Source organism: Camelina sativa, chromosome 14, assembly GCF_030686135.1.
Source record: "Camelina sativa cultivar CO46 ecotype springtype chromosome 14, ASM3068613v1".
NCBI classification, from domain to species: Eukaryota; Viridiplantae; Streptophyta; class Magnoliopsida; order Brassicales; family Brassicaceae; genus Camelina; species Camelina sativa.
Window position 1 is genome coordinate 3,758,946 of NC_141893.1, and position 18,109 is coordinate 3,777,054.

At 38.9% G+C, this 18,109-nt stretch overlaps 5 protein-coding genes and 1 pseudogene across 9 annotated transcripts; 4 read left to right on the plus strand and 2 right to left on the minus strand.

Moving 5' to 3' along the window:
* Positions 1–32: 32 nt before the first annotated feature.
* Positions 33–3,918, plus strand: LOC104739556 (putative serine/threonine-protein kinase At1g09600). 3 transcript variants are annotated; one of them, XM_010459951.3, is made up of 8 exons: positions 33–169; positions 672–1,363; positions 1,461–1,745; positions 1,832–2,377; positions 2,604–2,704; positions 2,807–2,903; positions 3,000–3,371; positions 3,453–3,918. In XM_010459951.3, exons 2-8 carry the CDS (start codon positions 839–841, stop codon positions 3,609–3,611), a joined length of 2,085 nt encoding a protein of 694 aa, XP_010458253.1. In that variant the 5' UTR covers positions 33–169; positions 672–838; the 3' UTR covers positions 3,612–3,918. The 3 variants fall into 3 exon arrangements, with proteins under 3 accessions (XP_010458253.1, XP_087340474.1, XP_010458252.1); XM_087484348.1 differs by having other exon boundaries at positions 78–169; positions 644–1,363; XM_010459950.3 differs by having other exon boundaries at positions 112–1,363.
* A 159-nt stretch (positions 3,919–4,077) lies between these two features.
* Positions 4,078–5,173, plus strand: LOC104739558 (glucuronoxylan 4-O-methyltransferase 1 pseudogene; annotated as a pseudogene). The gene has a single exon (XR_015580000.1). The product of XR_015580000.1 is annotated as a glucuronoxylan 4-O-methyltransferase 1 pseudogene (transcript).
* A 14-nt stretch (positions 5,174–5,187) lies between these two features.
* LOC104739559 (leucine--tRNA ligase, cytoplasmic) lies at positions 5,188–9,329 on the minus strand. 2 transcript variants are annotated; one of them, XM_010459956.2, is made up of 3 exons: positions 8,989–9,329; positions 5,580–8,846; positions 5,188–5,476 (listed from the first exon to the last, which is right to left on the minus strand). In XM_010459956.2, the coding sequence occupies exons 2-3, from the start codon at positions 8,831–8,833 to the stop codon at positions 5,470–5,472; spliced, it is 3,261 nt and encodes a 1,086-aa protein (XP_010458258.1). In that variant the 5' UTR covers positions 8,834–8,846; positions 8,989–9,329; the 3' UTR covers positions 5,188–5,469. The 2 variants fall into 2 exon arrangements, with proteins under 2 accessions (XP_010458258.1, XP_087340472.1); XM_087484346.1 differs by lacking the exon at positions 5,188–5,476 and having other exon boundaries at positions 5,576–8,846; positions 8,989–9,135.
* Positions 9,330–11,755: 2,426 nt separating this feature from the next.
* On the minus strand, positions 11,756–13,436 carry LOC104739560 (ras-related protein RABA2a). The gene is made up of 2 exons (XM_010459957.3): positions 13,075–13,436; positions 11,756–12,456 (listed from the first exon to the last, which is right to left on the minus strand). Exons 1-2 carry the CDS (start codon positions 13,237–13,239, stop codon positions 11,968–11,970), a joined length of 654 nt encoding a protein of 217 aa, XP_010458259.2. The 5' UTR covers positions 13,240–13,436; the 3' UTR covers positions 11,756–11,967.
* On the plus strand, positions 13,419–16,101 carry LOC104739561 (putative elongation factor 1-gamma 1). Its single transcript, XM_010459958.3, has 8 exons — positions 13,419–13,678; positions 13,777–13,833; positions 14,065–14,214; positions 14,306–14,366; positions 14,461–14,516; positions 14,611–14,712; positions 14,813–15,302; positions 15,428–16,101. Exons 2-8 carry the CDS (start codon positions 13,825–13,827, stop codon positions 15,805–15,807), a joined length of 1,248 nt encoding a protein of 415 aa, XP_010458260.1. The 5' UTR covers positions 13,419–13,678; positions 13,777–13,824; the 3' UTR covers positions 15,808–16,101.
* A 391-nt stretch (positions 16,102–16,492) lies between these two features.
* LOC104739562 (uncharacterized) lies at positions 16,493–18,056 on the plus strand. Its single transcript, XM_010459960.3, has 2 exons — positions 16,493–16,704; positions 17,452–18,056. The coding sequence occupies exons 1-2, from the start codon at positions 16,623–16,625 to the stop codon at positions 17,688–17,690; spliced, it is 321 nt and encodes a 106-aa protein (XP_010458262.1). The 5' UTR covers positions 16,493–16,622; the 3' UTR covers positions 17,691–18,056.
* Positions 18,057–18,109: the final 53 nt, after the last annotated feature.

An 18,109-nucleotide genomic window follows, 5' to 3' on the forward strand; every position in this document is an offset into this window, starting at 1 on the left:
ATATGGTATTTAACTCTTAATTACAACAGTCTGCCTAATTTAAGTAAGCTATGTTTGACGTGTTTTGTCACCCACAGGGCTCCACGTGACGATCACTTAACGTATCAGCAACACAGCCTACTACTCCTCAGTTAACTTCTTTTGAACAGTAAGACTTAAAGAGTTAAAAGTAAGTTACTAATTTTGTGTCTCCTCTCATTTTCAAACACTTGCTCTGTAGAGACAGATAGAAACCAGCTGCTTCTTCTTCTTCTCCTTGTTACATTGTTTTTGGTTATTTCTGTTTGCTTATTGAATTACCTAAAATAGACAAAAGACAAAGACAATCTTCAGTTCATCCGTTGCTGTTCTAATTTTCACAGTTTCTTATAGGCGGCTATTCGCAATTTTAGGAATCCATTTAATCTTACCATGATTTTTTTTATTTATTTTTTCTCTACTGACCCAAGTCTTCTTCCTTTGATTCTTTAATTTCAATTTGGTTTCTTGGAAAAAAAAAAAGATTGAGAGCAAAGAATACGAATCATTGTTTGAATCCACATCACGAAACTGACCTCAAATTTTTCCAGTTTTTGTTACATATACAAAAAGGCTCCTCTCTTTTTGTTTCCCCTTCTTCTAAATATCATACATTTGATTTTAGGATTTTTGTTAAATCCAATAAGTTCCAGGATTGTTTGTTCCTCTGTGGGGATTGGTTGTGGTGTGGGGTGCAATATCATTCTTCAGTGAAGGAAAAGAAGAAGAAAAGATTAGGAGGCTAATCAAAACATACAGTTTCCTGATTCCGGTCAGGAAACTGTGGACGGTTCAAGGAATCAAGAAACTGTGTAGAATTATGGGCTGCAATTGCACCAAAGGAACACGAGCAAATGATAACGTCGAGAACGACACCATTATCAACAATGTTAATGTGAAGGAGAAACGACGCAAGCCTAATAAAACCTCCAAGAAGAAGAAGAAAAAGTTTGTTTCCTCTGCCAAAGACAACAACAATGTAGGATCAGAGTCAGAGGGAAGCGGTAACAACAACAACAACAACAATGACTCCACCACATTGAGGTTGTTGATACCCATTGCTGATGCCAAGAACAATGATGAGGTTGTTGCGGAGAAGAAGGTGCATCTCGAGAGAAAGTCTTCTAGATCGTTGTTTCAGAGACGGCCCACCACCGCTGAGGTGGTTGACAACAACACAGGGACATTGCAACAACCTATGATGACTAGAATATGCAGCATTAGTAATGGGGAAAGAGGTGCTCAGGTTATGGCTGGTTGGCCTTCTTGGTTGGCTTCAGTTGCTGGAGAAGCTATCAATGGGTGGATTCCACGCAAGGCTGATTCTTTCGAGAAGTTGGAAAAGGTAAGGAGGCCTTTTTGTGTGTGTTTAATTATAACTTTGAGATGATTTGTTTTTGTTGTCTTTGTCTTGCATTTTGACATTGTTGGTTACTTTTTAGATTGGACAAGGGACGTATAGCAGTGTCTACAAAGCCAGGGATTTAGAGACGAACCAATTAGTTGCACTGAAGAAAGTGCGGTTTGCTAATACGGATCCGGACAGTGTTCGGTTCATGGCAAGAGAAATAATCATCCTTCGAAGGCTTGACCATCCTAATGTTATGAAGCTTGAGGGTTTGATCACTTCAAGAGTATCAGGGAGTATGTATCTTATATTTGAATATATGGAACACGATCTTGCTGGCCTTGCTTCAACCCCTGGGGTTAACTTCTCCGAGGCACAGGTATATTATTACTATTTCTCCACAATATATATGCATACTATAATATTTTGTGGTTGATAAACGTCTAATGTTATTGTGCTTGGCAGATTAAGTACTATATGAAACAGTTGCTTCATGGTCTAGAACATTGTCATAGCCGAGGTGTATTGCATCGTGACATCAAGGGCTCTAATCTTCTTCTTGACCAGAGCAACAATCTCAAAATTGGAGATTTCGGTCTTGCCAACTTTTACGGGAGCCACCAGAAGCAGCCTCTCACTAGCCGTGTTGTAACTTTGTGGTACCGCCCACCTGAACTATTGCTCGGGTCAACAGACTATGGAGTTACTGTGGATCTGTGGAGCACAGGATGCATACTAGCTGAACTCTTTAATGGGAAGCCTATCATGCCCGGTAGAACCGAGGTAGAACAATTACACAAGATCTTCAAACTTTGTGGCTCACCTTCTGAAGAGTATTGGAAAAAATCGAAACTTCCACATGCCACCATCTTTAAACCTCAACAACCTTACAAAAGGTGTGTAGCCGAGTCATTTAAGAGTCTTCCATCGTCAGCTTTGGCCCTAGTTGAGGTTCTTTTAGCTGTAGAACCAAATGCTCGTGGAACCACAGATTCTGCCCTTCAAAGCGAGGTAAAAGCACTACCATAACATTCCAACTTTTTGGGTTTTTCTTATATGACAACATATATGAAATCATAGATTCTAGCTTCTTTATTCTGATATATATTTGACTTCGAAATGCAAGTCTATGAACGTTGTATATTGAAAATGTATGCTTTGTGACTCGCTTTGTTTAGCGGAATGCAGGTTTATATGGTACTTGTCTCACACTTATTTTCTTTTTCGTTCTGTTCAGTTCTTTACGACAAAGCCTTTTGCAAGTGAGCCCTCAAGTTTACCAAAGTACCAACCGAGAAAGGAAATTGATGTCAAGGCTCGAGATGAGGAAGCAAAACGGTAAGATCCAGATTCCACTAGTATCATAGTGTACAAAATGTTTCTGAAGGATATAATAACTGAATGAACACTGACACGTCCCAATTTCCTCTCATTCACCAGAAAGAAAGGCACTAGCAGTAAACAAAATGAGTCAAAACAAGTATCTAAAGGTGCGTCGGCTCCAGATGCCAATGCTGAGTTGCTGACATCAATACAAGTACGTCTGATTCTGGCATAATACACTTACACATATATTATGGTTATATTCATTCATGTGATCCTAAATATCTGACTATTTTCTTGTTTTGTAAAGAAACGTGAAAAGTTCAATCCTGGTGAAGATGCAGCTAGATACCGAATAGAACCACTGAAGAGTGGAACTCCACAAGTCGGTAACACTCGTTATGGTGTGTCCTCGGTAAATAGATATGGAGATAATGTTATGAGGGGTTCCAGCCGGTCTCCTAGAAAAGAATTGAGGACACAGCGGTCTTTTGTCCAACGCGGAGCATCCCAATTGACAAGATTCTCAAACTCGGTAGCTGCTAGAGATGGATCACATTTCGCTATAGCAAATCCACGGTGGCTTGAAGATAGTTATAACAGCAGGCAGAACGATGGTGATTGGTCCCAACGTTTCCTGGTTAAACCCAAAGGTTATACAAAACACAAAGAATATATACCGGTAAGAAGAACATCCAAACTGTGTAATTGTGCTTTTCTTTGAAACTCTTTTGTGGGCTCATGTTTTTTTGATTATCTTTAGGGTCACGGTGAAAAGACAGAGAGAATGCACTGCTCAGGGCCATTGGTTTCTGCAGGAGGAAACTTAAATGAAATGTTGAAAGAACATGAAAGACAGATTCAGGTAGCAGTTCGCAAAGCTCGGGCGGGTAAGAAGACGAATAGAGATGATAACGGATAGGTTCAAGCGTTTCTCGCTGCAACTGGCAGGTGAAATATATATCAGAGAAGAAGAAGCATAAAAGGAAGAAACAACTTTTGAGATATCAGGAAAAGGAATGAAAGAATGTGTTGAGGTTCTGCAATGTACAGTTAACTGATCTTTAGTGGGGTCGAAAGCTAATATTTGTGTAATCTTTATTTTAATCTTGTTCTTGTAAAATTTAAAATTGTGTAGTCTTAGTAGATAGAATCAATAATTATTGTGTGTACTACTTGGTATTTCAGTTGCACTAAGCAATCCATTAAACATATGATCCTTTTCAAGATTGAAACTTTTTTTAAACGATCCAACCACCAAGAAACTTAAATAGAAGGCTTCACTCTCTTGCTTCTTGCAGAGCCTGAAATTAGCTGCTGTGTCGTACTCATGTACCCTTATAGATTTCCTTACCTTCATCTCTAAGCATAAACCCAACTTCTGCTTTCATCTCATCAGCATATTTCCTATAAGTATCTAAGAACAAGACTGTAACTTCTGCAGAATCCAAGTTGTTATATTTGAAATTAGACAATGAGGCCTAAAGCAAATCAAAGCCACAAACTCAAGCTTCTCCTTGTTTGTCTTCTTGCCACCTTAATTCTCATATTCATCTTGAGATCAACTCTGACATCTTCACGGTCACGCCAAACTCCAGAAGATAGGAGATCAGAGCGTTGTTCTGGTGCCTGCAATAAGCTACCACGTTCCCTTGCACAAGCCCTGATCCATTACTCGACTTCAGTTATCACACCACAACAAACGCTCAAAGAAATAGCAGTTAGCAGTGAAGTACTCAGCAAGAAGTCACCCTGCAATTTCTTGGTGTTTGGTCTAGGCCATGACAGCCTCATGTGGAGCTCTCTCAACTATGGAGGCCGGACGGTATTTCTTGAAGAAGATGAAGCATGGATAAAACAGATCAAGAGACGGTTTCCAATGCTGGAATCGTACCATGTAATATACGACAGTAAAGTCAATCAAGCCGATAATCTCATAGAAGTTGGGAAAGGACCTGAATGCACAGCCATTGGAGACCCACGGTACTCAATGTGTCAACTAGCACTCAAGGGTTTACCTGCAGATATCTATGAGACTAGTTGGGATCTAATCATGGTTGATGCACCGACTGGCTACTATGATGAGGCTCCTGGGAGAATGACAGCAATTTACACAGCGGGAATGATGGCGAGGAACAGGAAACAAAGAGGAGAGACCGATGTGTTTGTGCATGATGTGAACAGGGAAATAGAAGACAAATTCTCTAAGGCTTTCTTGTGTGAAGGGTACATGAAGAAACAGGAAGGGAGACTAAGGCATTTTGTTATCCCTAGCTATAGAGTTGGATCGCAATCAGAATCAGATAGACTCTTTTGTCCATAGTGAACACATGTTACCTTAGATCTCCTCTGTTTCTCCCAATCTGTAACTCTTTATCGTCCTTGTTGTTCTACTTGTTCACTATCAGTATTAAAGAGCCTAGAGAATTAAGCTATAGCAAGAAACTAGACTTTCTTAATGCTTAAAATCAAGTTTCCTGTAAATGAGCATTGTCAACTTTGTTTTGGTCCAGTAAAGCTTTACTAGTAAAAGAAATCTAGAAAGCTGATCAGGAGGAAAAAGTAGCACATATGAGCAATATTGTTGTATCGATAAGAAAGAACAGATCTTACCACACAATACCAGAAATAAAAGACAAAAACTCAGCAAAGAAGTCAACAAACTTAACTATCAAGTCTAACTCATAATAAAATACCAAAATCTCTGTAAACTCCCAATCCTTCAACCTCTTGACTTGTAGTTGAAACTTGTCGCACACTTTTAGGCTGGAGGGCAGACACTAGGTGCTGAAACAGTTAAGAGTTCGTTCAGTTTAGTTGACCAGAAACAAAAAGAGCATTCATGCTGCTTCTATTAGGAAGCAATTGTAATGAAATAACTCGCTTTTACCTGGGCACAAAGATAGCAGTTGGACTGCCTGGAGATGGAGGATTCTGCGTCAGCAGTGAAGCATGTGGACCAGCCTTTGAAACATCGTCAGGGTTACTTGCAGAATATATTTCAACCTCTTCAAGACCAAGTTGTCGCTTGATCAAGTCCATGTTACTCCGAAGGACGTCGAGCTCTCCAAAAGGCAACCTCAAATTTAGAGCCTGAGTGCCAATAGATATTGCCTCGTCCTTCTTGAATTTAAGGAAAGGCATGCAAAGCTTCTGGATTTGTTTGAAGTTATCTGCTTGTCCCTCCTTCAATATCTCCCTTAGTTCTGCAAGTATCTCTGCATCTGGGGCAAAACGACGGGTTTGTTGGTCAAATTTGCTTTGCAGAACCTCGAGGCAGTGAGCTCTCCATCCATCAAATTGCTCATTGACATATACTAGGCCCCTTAACTTCCCCTCTGGCACTGCTGTTACTTGGGCACCTTTCTTACCAGCCTTCTTGGAACCTAAGAGTTGTTTTTGTAGAAGCTTTCGCATTAACACGATAGAATCTTGCAAATATTTGTTTGCACTCTTGAGCACCAAATCTGGCTCAGCTGATGTTGGCCAGCCTGCTGATACCACACAACCTTCCTTCTTCAAAAGTGTCCTCCAAACATATTCTGCAAACTGGGGACAGATTGGTTCAATGAGGCGTGTTTGCACATCCATAAAGGTCAGTACCAAGTCATGGTTCATGCCGCCATGTCCACAAGAGAGTCTATACTCATCTCGAGCAGCTTGTAAGTCGTAAAACCCATTTTTAAGTGCCTCCCTAAACAAACAATCTTTGTATGCCTTTTCAGTCAATCTGATAGCAATGTTCATGTCATTTTCAAACACTTTATCAGCATACGTAGATGGAGGGCCTGCTCTTAAAGAGGATTCAGCAGCCAGAACTTCTTCCATCCATGTGAGCTCTTTTGTCAGCCGTAAAATGGCAGCATTTGCAGTTTCAAACACAAAATTTGCATCGTCGACACCATCACCAGCATCAGCCAAAGAAAATCTTGTGGCAGTGGCAGAGAATTCTTCAATAGCCTGGCGCAGGGTTCTGAAATTTCCAGTTGACTTTGACATCTTTTCAGAATTCAACATGATGTGACCATTACATCTGATGCCACGTGGCCAGTTACGATTCGCCAATAGTGCAGTGTGGTTGTAGATGAAAAATGTCAAATGATTCTGAATAAGATCTTTTCCTGAAACTCGAAGATCTAGCGGGTACCAGTAATCAAATTCCTGCTTCATCTTACTTAAGACAGCTGATGGAATATCAGATGATTTTGGGTACGGGCCATCACAGAAGAGATACTCCCAAACTTCATCATTCATCTGCTGCGGCTGGATCAAAGACTTGCTACCTTTATACATGTCTTCTCCACCGTGAAAGAAATGGGCAACTGTGTAATAGGCCATATAAAGAGATGAATCGGACAAGGATTCCACAAGGAACTGTTCATCCCAGGGAATACGAGTTCCTAGACCAAAAGACCGTGAACAAGCCCACTGATTGAGCCAGCTCAAAGTGTGCTCAAAGCCATGCCTTGTTTCTTCAGAATAGAGATTCATTTTTGATAAGCATTCCTCAGCCATATTTCGCCATTCTGTTTCGCCGTAAGTTATGTACCACTGATCTGTGAGAGCCACAACACATTCATCACCTGATCTTGACATCACCGGCTTTTCAGGTTCACTGTATATGATTGCCTCACCACTCTCTATGAGCTTTGTCTTGATAATGGGCTTGATTTCTTGAACTTTCCTACCAACAAACTCTCCAATAAGCATGGTTCCTTCAGTGAATCCTTTCAGGTAAGTCAACCTCTTAGCCTCTACAAGCTTTTCCTTATCATTCTGACTTTTAATTTTCAAATCCAAGCAGACCTTTTCAGCAGCCCTATCCCCAAATTCCGGAATGTTGATAATCGGTATGATTTCAGAGGGCAGCCACTCCTGTTTCACACCAAACTTTTTTTGAAAATCAGGCTTGTCGTTTAAATCTTTTAATGCCATGTAATCATCAGGGGCATCACTAGGCACACTGGTGACAATGCCAGTACCTTTGTTGGTCAGAATGGTCATCATAGGCAGGGCATAGATGATCTCCGTAACTGACAGAGGAGACCTTAACGGGAGTCCAATCAGATCATGCCCAGTCAACTCAACCAAGCAGGATGGCTTCTGAGGGATCTTCGAGAAGTTCTGGTAGGCAAGGTTGAGTGCAGCTCTCTCAGTAAGGATGAAGACATCACTTTCATTGATTTCATAGGCTCCATATTTACCATCAGGCAGTACCCAAGCGTTTGTTTGTCCATACATGGTCTCAGGCCTCAAAGTAGCTGCAGCCAAATAAACGTTCTTTCCTTCCAAAGGACCCAGTTTCAGAGGAAATGGCTTGACTACTTCCATCTTTATGAGCGTATACTCTTGCGGCTGAACACCTTCGCCAGTAGCACGGTCGTGATCAGCACAAGGCTGGCCATCTAAAGGTGAGAAGACTGTGTACCTACGGTCTTTCACAATCTTTCCCATAGATTTCAACTTCCTCATCTGCCACCTCACAAAGGCATCGAAAAAGGGATTAACGTCAGTGGTAACAAAAGACCGTCTCCAGTCACAACCCAATCCGTATGCCTTGAGATCTTCAACAGCCAACGGGGGAAAGTAGTACAACCATTTGTAAGGATCTTGGAACTCTGCAATCTCACTGTCAGTGAGACCAAAACTGCGCATAATCTCCCACTGATAAACCTGTCCACCAGATTTCGCAGCAACCTTGGACTTTTTCCCCTTGAACTGACCAGGTAAAGCTGGTGTATCACTGCTCTCCTCCTCAACTTCCGCAACTGGCTTAGTGTTGTCTTCAGCAGTGAACACAGGAGGGTTACCAAACTGTTGGATCTCACGAGAAAGCTTATCTGCTGAAGCCTTGATTGGCATACCAGTACAATGGAAACCAAAAGGAAGAAGCACGTTAGCTCCTCTAAGCCTATGGTAAGCAGAAGCAAAATCAACCTTGGAAAGTGAGAAAGCATGCCCAATGTGTAGGTAACCATTCATATACGGGAAAGGGAATGTCGAGAAGAACTTCTCTCCTGGCTTTGGAAGATTCTCACGAGACTCAGCCCTAAACACTTGCTCATCTTCCCACAGTTTTCTAACCGCTACCTCAATCTCAAGAAGACGATCTCTCCTTGCGAAGCTTTTCGAATCAGATGCCATTTCGTGACAGTGCCTACCCCAAACAATAATCCAAAACACAAAAAACAAAACCTCAATTCAATGAACGAAACAACAGCAAATCGAGTCCACACGCTTGGGTGGGGGATGAGAACAAAAGAGAAGATTTGAACGTAGCTGATCTGAGAGAGGATTACCTTAAGAATGAGGAACTTGGAGGAATCACGAATCGAGTCCACCGCGAAAGCAATCGGAGATTTGAGAGAGACTGAGCCAGTTGGGAGATAAGGGGAACTCGATTTCTAGGGTTTTTGAGGATATCTTTGGATTTAACCACCGCAGTTACGTCCAAAAGAGAAAGTGACTTTGGTTTTATATATTTAGGTTTTCTCTTATTTCCCAATTTCGGTTCAATTATTCCGGTTCAATTATTCCGGACGATGGCATAACGAACGATTACAAGTAAAAAAGGCTTCAAGCCACGCTCGCATACTAATACTAAATACAATAATAAAAACTATAAGCTTCAGATTTCCATGAAAAATTGTTTTCAAGTTACGCAAACTTAAAAGAACGTAGAAACTTCGAGTTGGTTTATATAGAATATGATAGATTATTCTTAATTAACTTTGGTGATCAATAAAATTGTCAAAATACTCGGAAACCTTTATTCATCAAAACAAGACACAAGATAAGAAACCATAATTAACTTTTAAAAGTTCTTGAGAGACTCTAATCTTTTAGAATTAAACACACAAGGATCAGACTGGATTTTCCTTCTCCACACTCCCATCTTTTGTTTCCACCTCCCGCTCTACGCAAATACTGTATAAAACCGACGACAAGATTATTATAGCTATGACTATGAAACACCATGTCAAGATTGAGATCTCCATCGTTTTTGAATAATAAAAAGAAAAAAGAGAGTAAACGCAAAGTTGATTAAAATTGCTTGCTTGTTGATCCTAAAACTATATATATAGCCGGGAACTGCTAGAAAAACTATTTTTGATAATTGAAAACTTGCTAGAAAATAAGATATTTATTACTTATTTTCAATCAATAACTGGTATATTTTCTTTTTCAAAATTTCATAAATAAACTGATAATTTTTTTTTTGCTTTGTCTGTCTTCTTCTTAACTTTCCATTCAATAACTGGTATATTTGCTTTTTTCCTGTCTTCTTGAAAAATGTAAATTGTTTGATTTTGTTAATTTGTTACTATCTTTAGAAAAATCAAGCTACAGTTTCTGCTCTGTTCATAATTCAAATACTACGTTGGTCGCTTTGTTTCTTTCATTTTTTTTCTCTTTTACATTTTTTAATTATATATTACAACTACCAATCAAAAACTACAAACAATTGTCTAAAAATAATATTTCATTTTTCACAATTTGTATGAACGATTCCATACTCCATAGAATGTCATCTTAGAGAGTTTGTTAGGATATCTTTGGATTTAACCGCAGTTACGTCCAAAAGAGAAATTGACATTGGTTTTATATATTTTAGGTTTTCTCTTATTTCCCAATTTCGGTTAAATAATTCGGTTAAATTATCCGGTTCAATTATCCGGTTTGTTCAATTATCCGGATGAAGAATCCGCTGCCGGAAAACTCTTGGATGATAAAAGAAGCTTCCTCGGGGGTATCTCCACCGATGGTTTCCTCATTTGATGTTCCGGATAAACGACATCCATGATGAGATCTAAGTTGTGTGTCTTATGTTTTGTGGTTGTTTTGGTGTTTGAGAGATGGACGGATGAGTGTAAGATGAAAGATAGGATATTGTGGTGTATATATTATATATGGGATTGAATATTAGATAAAGACATGGGAATAAGTTAAAAACGTATATAAAAATATTGGTTTAGTTTTGGATTATTACATTAAATATGTGTTCTGATGAGATGTAAGAAGAAGACAAGAGAAGAAAAGTGGAAGGGAGTCGTGTGAGAGGGTATGGGGGAGGGGAGAGGGTTCGGGTACACCTCATACAATAACTGTCCTAGCTCTAATATCCAGTTTAATTATCCGGTCCTATGTTGTTTTTAGTTTTAGAACAGTCGAAACTCGAAACCATGGCATATATATAGATTACATGTAAAAAGGCTTCAAACTTAAAAAATGTTGAAACTTCGAGTTGGTTTATATGGAATCTGGTTTATATGAATCTGATAGATTGTTCTTAATTAACTTTGGTGATCAATAATCATCGAAAGAACACACAAGATAAGAAACCATAATTAACTTTTTAAAGTTCTTGAGAGACTCTAATATTTTAGTATTAAACACACAAGAATGGATCAGACCGGATCTTCCTTCTCCACACTCGCATCTTTTGTTCCCTCCTCGCTAGGCCGTTCTCCGCAAACACTGAATAAAGCCGCCAAGATTAGTATAGCTACGACTATGAAACACCATCCCAAGATTGAGATCTCCATCGTTTTTGAATAATAAGAAGAAAAAGAAAAAAGTAAACGCAAAGTAGAATTGTTTTGTGATGATAAAAATTGATTGTTTATTGATCTGCAAACTATATATATAGGCGGGAAATGCTGGAAAACTTGAAAATTTACCAATTTGATAATTGAAAACTTGCTAAAAAAAAAAAGATATTTATTACTTATCTTTTTAATCAGTAATTGGTATATTTCCTTTTCCAAAATTTCATAAATAAACTGATAATTTTTATTTTTTTTTGCTTTGCCTGTCTTCTTTCTTAACTTTTGTTTCAGTAACTGGTATATTTGCTTTTTTCTGTCTTCTTGAAAATGTATATTGTGCGATTTTGTTAATTTGTTACTATCTTTAGAAAAACCAAGCCACAATTTCGGCTCTGTTCATAATTCAAAATACTATGTTGGTCTCTTTGTTTATTTCATTCTACAGTATTCTCTTTTGCATTTTTTTTAATTATATATATTATATATATTACAACTACCAATCAAAAACTACAAACAATTGCCTAAAAATAATATTTCATTTTTCACAATTTCTATGAACGATTCCATACTCCATATAGAATGTCATCTTAGAGTTCTTATCAACAACAAAAAAAAAAAAACAGAGGCAACTTGCATATATTTTAGCTAGTGTAACACAACGCAAAGCCTTAAAACAAAGTCGCATAGATATTGGCTTTTAAAGTGAGACACAAAAAAAAACAAAGCCTTTCAAGAGGAAGAGCAACAAGGCTTCTTAACGTTTGAATCAGAAGTAGCAGCGACATCAATCGTTTGGCCTTCCTTGACGTTAGCATTTGTAGTTCCCTGGTCCGAAGATATCGATTTCTTGCTGATAATCCTATAAATCTCTGAGAGAATCGTCTGAAAAGCCTTCTCTACGTTTAATGCCTCGAGAGCAGATGTCTCAATGAAAGACAAGCCTTCTTTCTCTGCATAGCTCTGAGCATCCTCTGTGGCAACAGCTCTGAGATGCTTCAGATCTGTCTTATTACCAATCAACATGATCACAATATTGGAATCAGCATGGTCTCTGAGTTCTTTTAACCACCTGCTTACGTTCTCAAAAGTTGTTGGCTTAGTGACGTCGTAGACCAAGAGAGCTCCAAGAGCACCTCGGTAGTAGGCGCTGGTTATGGCTCTGTATCGTTCTTGTCCAGCAGTGTCCCATATCTGAGCTTTCACAGTCCTTCCTTCCACCTTAGTACAAAGATGATTGTTTTTGCCAAAGAGGTTAAAAAATAATGAGCAACAGCAGCAAAATGCTTAAACTGGCAGCTAAGTAATCAACAAAATGCATAACTGTGAAACAATGACCATGATTCATCATTACTTAAGTAACAAATTTTACAATTTTCATAGTCTAATACTCTAATTAGAAGTAAATGATGTTGTAGATCTGCTTTAAACAAAGGTTTTTAGATCTGACATGTGAGGCAGCCACAACGCTAAACAGCCATAGTACAAGAAGCTTGGGATCATTATCAACAAACAAAAAAAACGCCTAAATGTTCAAAGCAAACATCAAAATTCAGAACCAAGCTCAAATATTCCAACACACACAAATGGCGGTTTCCGAGTATTTCGTAAACACAAATTACGGGAAATGAATGAATACAAAGAGGATAGAACAAACGGATCGAACCACATAAAAGCAACCAAAAACTAAGGGACAAGTCCATCCTGATTCCAGAGACAATAAAAGAAACTTACAAGGAATCCTAGATCGAGAAACAGTTGGGGATTTACACCAAAAGAGAAAGAGAGAGAGAGAGAGAGAGAGAGAGAGAGAGAGAGAGAGAGAAAGAGTAGACATACTTGGAGAGTACGGGTAGCGAATTCGACACCGATGGTGGATTTGGATTCTAAGCAGAACTCATTGCGAGTGAATCTAGAGAGGAGATTTGACTTGCCGACACCGGAGTCTCCGATCAAAACCACTTTAAACAAGTAGTCGTATTCTTCATCCGGTCTTCTCGCCATTGTTACGCTCCACTTTAATCGAGGAAGAAAATAGATTTGGGAGTTTTTCAAAAAGCCCGAAGAAGCAAGGAGAAAGAAGAAATAAATAATTTCAGATTTTAATTATAATTAATTAATTTGATTTCCCACTGGATCCCGTTCAACCTTCTTCTCTCGGCTTGCTTTTTTGAGTTCGAGTTGGGCTTTACAAATTAGAAAGGCTTACAGACGTCGGCAAATAAGGAAAACTGGAATGTAATAAGAGCTTAACCGGAAAAATAAACAAAATCAGAATTAAAAACTAAAACAAAACCGAGCTAAACCAGAGGATTTCACTCATACGTTTCAAAAAACCCTAGATCACATCATCATCATCATCATCATCCCTTCACTCCTTTATAACTTTCTCCGCCTCATCATTTGCTTCTCTCTCGATTTCTCTCACGGAAGATTTTTTCAGGTAAGATTTAGCGACCGATCAGTCCTTTTCTCTGATTAGCTCATCATTCGTATATATATGATCGAGCTCACAACTTGATTTTTTTTCCTTGGAACCAGATCCGATTTCAAAACCCGGAGTTGGTTTATTTTCCGTCTGAGAGAGAAATGGCTTTGGTGAGTTCTTCTTCTCTATGATCGTCTCTTGTTACGATCTCATCTTTTTTACTGATTTGTTGCTCTTATAATTGTTAAGAAGCAAGCAAGAATTATTAGTTGTAGTAATCGTTCGATTTAGCAATTTGATTGAAATTATGTTAGTCTGCATATCTAGCTGCTGTTTACTAGTGCTGGGATACATATAGAGAGAATGAGTGATGAGTTTTGCTGATGAAATTGCGATTGTAGGTCTTGCACACGTACAAGGGAAACAAAAGTGCTGATAAGGCACTCATTGCTGCAGAGTATGTTGGTGTGCAGATCGATGTCCCCTCTGACTTTCAGATGGGTGTCACTAACAAAACACCAGAGTTCTTGAAGATGAACCCTATTGGAAAGGTTTGTCAACACCTTGTCGTTGCTTACTAAATTTCTGGAATTGATATTAGGTCTATTTTTAGCTAACTTAAAGCTTCTGTGATCTTGCTAGGTTCCTGTTCTTGAGACTCCTGAGGGTTCAGTATTTGAGAGCAACGCTATTGCCCGTTATGGTAATATATTCATACCATTATACTTCATTTGTCTCTCCATGTCTAGTTTGATTGCTTGTTGTTTATAATGGAGATGTTGATATCCACATTGAAGTTAGCCGATTGAATGGTGGTGAGAACTCTTTGAACGGATCCTCCCTGATCGAATATGTAAGTATCTGATCCATTTGCACCTGCTCTAATGTTTGTCGGTCTATTTTTTATTATTCCTTCTCAATATTTATCTGCATGTTGCTTTTTGCAGGCACAAATTGAGCAATGGAGCGATTTCGCCTCACTGGAGATCTATGGAAACACCTTGAGATGGTTTGGCCCAAGAATGGGATTTATGCCATACAGTGCTCCGGTAAGCTTTTGTGCCTTTCATTAACTCTCTATGATGGCAGTCTAGGTACTCTTTTCACAATATAAATAGTATCTCATCCCTGATTGTTATTCAAATGAAGGCTGAGGAAGGGACTATCTCTGCGTTGAAGAGAGCACTTGATGCTCTGAACACACATCTCGCTTCCAACACTTACCTTGTTGGACACTCTATCACCCTTGCTGATATTATCACTGTCTGCAACTTGAACTTGGGATTTGCTACTGTCATGACCAAGAAGTTTACCTCTGAATTCCCCCACGTCGAGAGATACTTTTGGACTGTGATTAACCAACCCAACTTCAAGAAAGTGGTTGGTGAGGTCAAACAGACTGAAGCTGTCCCTCCTGTTGCTTCCAAGAAAGCTGCCCAGCCTGCCAAGCCCAAGGAAGAGCCTAAGAAAAAGGAAGCTCCGGCAGCAGAGGCACCTAAGCTCGCTGAAGAGGAAGAGGCACCAAAGCCAAAAGCCAAGAACCCTCTTGACCTTTTACCACCGAGCCCAATGGTACTGGATGATTGGAAGAGGCTGTACTCAAACACCAAATCTAACTTCCGTGGGGTTGCTATTAAAGGTGTGTGGTGATCTTTTCCTTTTACCCTGTTTTACAGTTGCTATCAGGAAATGAAAGGAATTCTTTAGATATTGGAATCAAATGTGTGTTTTATCATGTCTAATAATATTTTGGCTGAAATGCAGGATTCTGGGACATGTATGACCCAGAGGGATACTCACTATGGTTTTGTGACTACAAGTACAACGATGAGAACATGGTGTCATTCGTCACGCTCAACAAGGTGGGTGGGTTCCTTCAGCGCATGGACTTGGCACGTAAATACTCGTTTGGAAAGATGCTGATTTGCGGGTCAGAGGGTCCCTTCAAGGTGACGGGGTTATGGCTATTCCGTGGACCAGAGATCCCCAAGTTCATTATGGATGAGGTGTACGACATGGAGCTGTACGAGTGGACTAAGGTTGATATCTCAGATGAAGCCCAGAAGGAGCGTGTTAGCCAGATGATTGAAGATGCAGAGCCATTTGAGGGTGAGGCTCTCTTGGACGCCAAGTGCTTCAAGTGAAAAGGAGAGAATTTGCAGCCTGAGGCTTACATATCTCTCTCTCTCTCTCTCTCTCTCTCTCTCTCTCTCTCTCTCTCTCTCTCTTTATCAATAGGGATTTTGCTCTGTGACTTGTGTCGCCTATACTGTTGTTTTTCTTTCTTTCTAATTGAGTGTTAAAGGACAAGGATGTGGTCTTTTTTTGGTTATTTGTTAATGTTTCATCTCGACTTTTCTTTGCCTGTTTACTAAAACCAGTTTTTAGACCAGGCAAGTCTATCCTGGCAAATAGGCAATATATGGTCTGGTTGATTTGTTTTGACGCGTCGTTTCGGTCAGATTGTATACATTATTGGTCGTCGAGTTAAACGATTAGGTCAAGTCTTTTGACATATTTGGAAGTGTGTTAAAATTTGTTGAAAAGGAAAATCTTGAATTAAGCTAACTAGTAATTGGTCAAAATATAAGAAAATGATTTCTCTTCGTTAATTATCTCAATTATTTTTTTTATATAAAAGAATCTTCTGAAGTAATTCACTTTAAATAAAAAAGTACAACTAAAAATTAAATTAAAGGTACTGGCATCCATTAATTAATAGTATACATGGTTGGTCTCAAAAATCAAATGAATAATCGATGGCAAAAAAAAAAAAATCAAATGAATAATTCTTTACTACTTACTACAAGGCATATAATCTCTATAGTTGTTTTAATTTTTCAACATCAAAAGTTCCTTGTTTGTTCTACCACCAGAAGTATTTGTTCTTTCTTCACCGCCAGCAAAAAAAAAGATCGATCCGTCTTTCTCCTGCGAACAGAGAGAGAGAGAGAGAGAGATGAGAGAGCTCTCAGCAAGTAGTGGTCTAGCATGGCTGCGTTTGGTATTCTTCGCTTCGATTGGTTTGCAGTTTGTCTTAGGTTCGTCTTCTTCAGATCTAATCTGATTTTGGTCTTGAAAGCCCTTAGATTGCTAGTTCTCTCTGTCAATTTGGTTCGAATCATCGGAATTTAATGTTCGTTTGGGGATTTAGGTTTTGATTTCGCGAGATTTATGTCAAATTTAGCTCAACCTCGGCTCCTTCTAGATCTTCGCCACACAGTTACTAAATTTTGTGCTTAACATAAGCAAATAATATGTTACTGTGCAATTAGTGTGTTTGGTTTCGCTATAGATTATGTCGTTACCTTGTCCTAAATGCGAACCCTGATTTGAAGAGTTTGTCTTGCTTTTTATTTCTTGTAACTAGGGCAATGGTATTTGTACATTTCATCAGTATTTTCATGGTGATGCATGCTGCATTTGAGTTATGAGACATAAATTACCAAGTTTGTGGTAAAAGTCATTGAATCTCTTTGCCGTCTCTAGTTTCAGACATTTGAAGTTTTACTGTTAAGCTATTTCTACACTCATGTGCTTTTAAAGAAGTAGGCATTCGCTTACCCCGTAAGATTCTGTAAATACTTGTTGCAATTGATGTTGTGCTATGTTGTCAATTTGTGTGGTTGTTGCTCCCCTTTAGTCGAAGATAAGAGAAACATACTAACTATTTGAGTTTAGATTGTGTAGCTTTTGCAGACTAAAGCTTCTCATACAGTTACGAACCTTAATTTTTTTGTTACATGCCTAGATGTCATCTACTAAGTCTTCTGATGTGATATTTGCAGGTCTATCAGGTGATTCCAAGGATACGAATGCAGGAGTTAAGGCAGAATCTCATTCCTCTTCTAGCAAAACAGGCACAAAAGTAATCCTCGTACTGTTCGGATTTGTGGCTGTGGCGGTCTTCTCCTTCTTCCTATACAAGCTGTGGCAGAAGAAGAAAAGAGATGAGCAGTATGCTCGACTGTTAAAGCTGTTTGAGGAAGATGATGAACTGGAGGTTGAATTAGGTCTTCGGGATTAGAAACGCCAATTTGTCAACAAAAGCCTCATGTATGTTTGTGTTCGTTTTGTCCGATCATGTAGGTGGAACGTTCCGGGCATTTAAATTTGAAGTATATATAATATACGCACACTTTGATGGGTAACTGATGTAGCTGTCTCGTCACTGATCATCATCGTCATCAATTCATCATTATCCTCTCTAGACGATTGTTTTCTGGTTGGAAATAAACTATCAAAACTTGTGGAATTCTCTTACTTGTTTAGCTTTTATTAGGTCCACTTTTGTACAACTTATTACTATTTGATTCCATGTACTTCTTTATAGTGAGTGATTCCTGCAACCTTGCCCTTCTTTTGGGATTGAGCCAGGTTTATTAAAAAGTTAGTACTCCAAGGGAACTTGTATGAATGACATTTGAGTTTGAGGTATTGTGAAGA

What these genes read in the sequence shown, in the direction of transcription:
- LOC104739561 (XM_010459958.3), top strand. An exon ending in AGATGAACCCTATTGGAAAG is followed by an intron (nt 14,215 to 14,305) that starts GTTTGTCAACAC and finishes TGATCTTGCTAG; the next exon opens with GTTCCTGTTCTTGAGACTCC. An exon ending in GATCCTCCCTGATCGAATAT is followed by an intron (nt 14,517 to 14,610) that starts GTAAGTATCTGA and finishes TGCTTTTTGCAG; the next exon opens with GCACAAATTGAGCAATGGAG.
- LOC104739562 (XM_010459960.3), top strand. Translation starts at nt 16,623, where the DNA reads ATGAGAGAGCTCTCAGCAAGTAGTGGTCTAGCATGGCTGCGTTTGGTA. An exon ending in TGGTTTGCAGTTTGTCTTAG is followed by an intron (nt 16,705 to 17,451) that starts GTTCGTCTTCTT and finishes TGATATTTGCAG; the next exon opens with GTCTATCAGGTGATTCCAAG.
- LOC104739559 (XM_010459956.2), bottom strand. Translation starts at nt 8,833, where the DNA reads ATGGCATCTGATTCGAAAAGCTTCGCAAGGAGAGATCGTCTTCTTGAG.
- LOC104739560 (XM_010459957.3), bottom strand. Translation starts at nt 13,239, where the DNA reads ATGGCGAGAAGACCGGATGAAGAATACGACTACTTGTTTAAAGTGGTT. An exon ending in TCGCTACCCGTACTCTCCAA is followed by an intron (nt 12,457 to 13,074) that starts GTATGTCTACTC and finishes CTTTGTACTAAG; the next exon opens with GTGGAAGGAAGGACTGTGAA.
- LOC104739556 (XM_010459951.3), top strand. Translation starts at nt 839, where the DNA reads ATGGGCTGCAATTGCACCAAAGGAACACGAGCAAATGATAACGTCGAG. An exon ending in ATTCTGCCCTTCAAAGCGAG is followed by an intron (nt 2,378 to 2,603) that starts GTAAAAGCACTA and finishes CGTTCTGTTCAG; the next exon opens with TTCTTTACGACAAAGCCTTT. An exon ending in CGAGATGAGGAAGCAAAACG is followed by an intron (nt 2,705 to 2,806) that starts GTAAGATCCAGA and finishes CTCATTCACCAG; the next exon opens with AAAGAAAGGCACTAGCAGTA.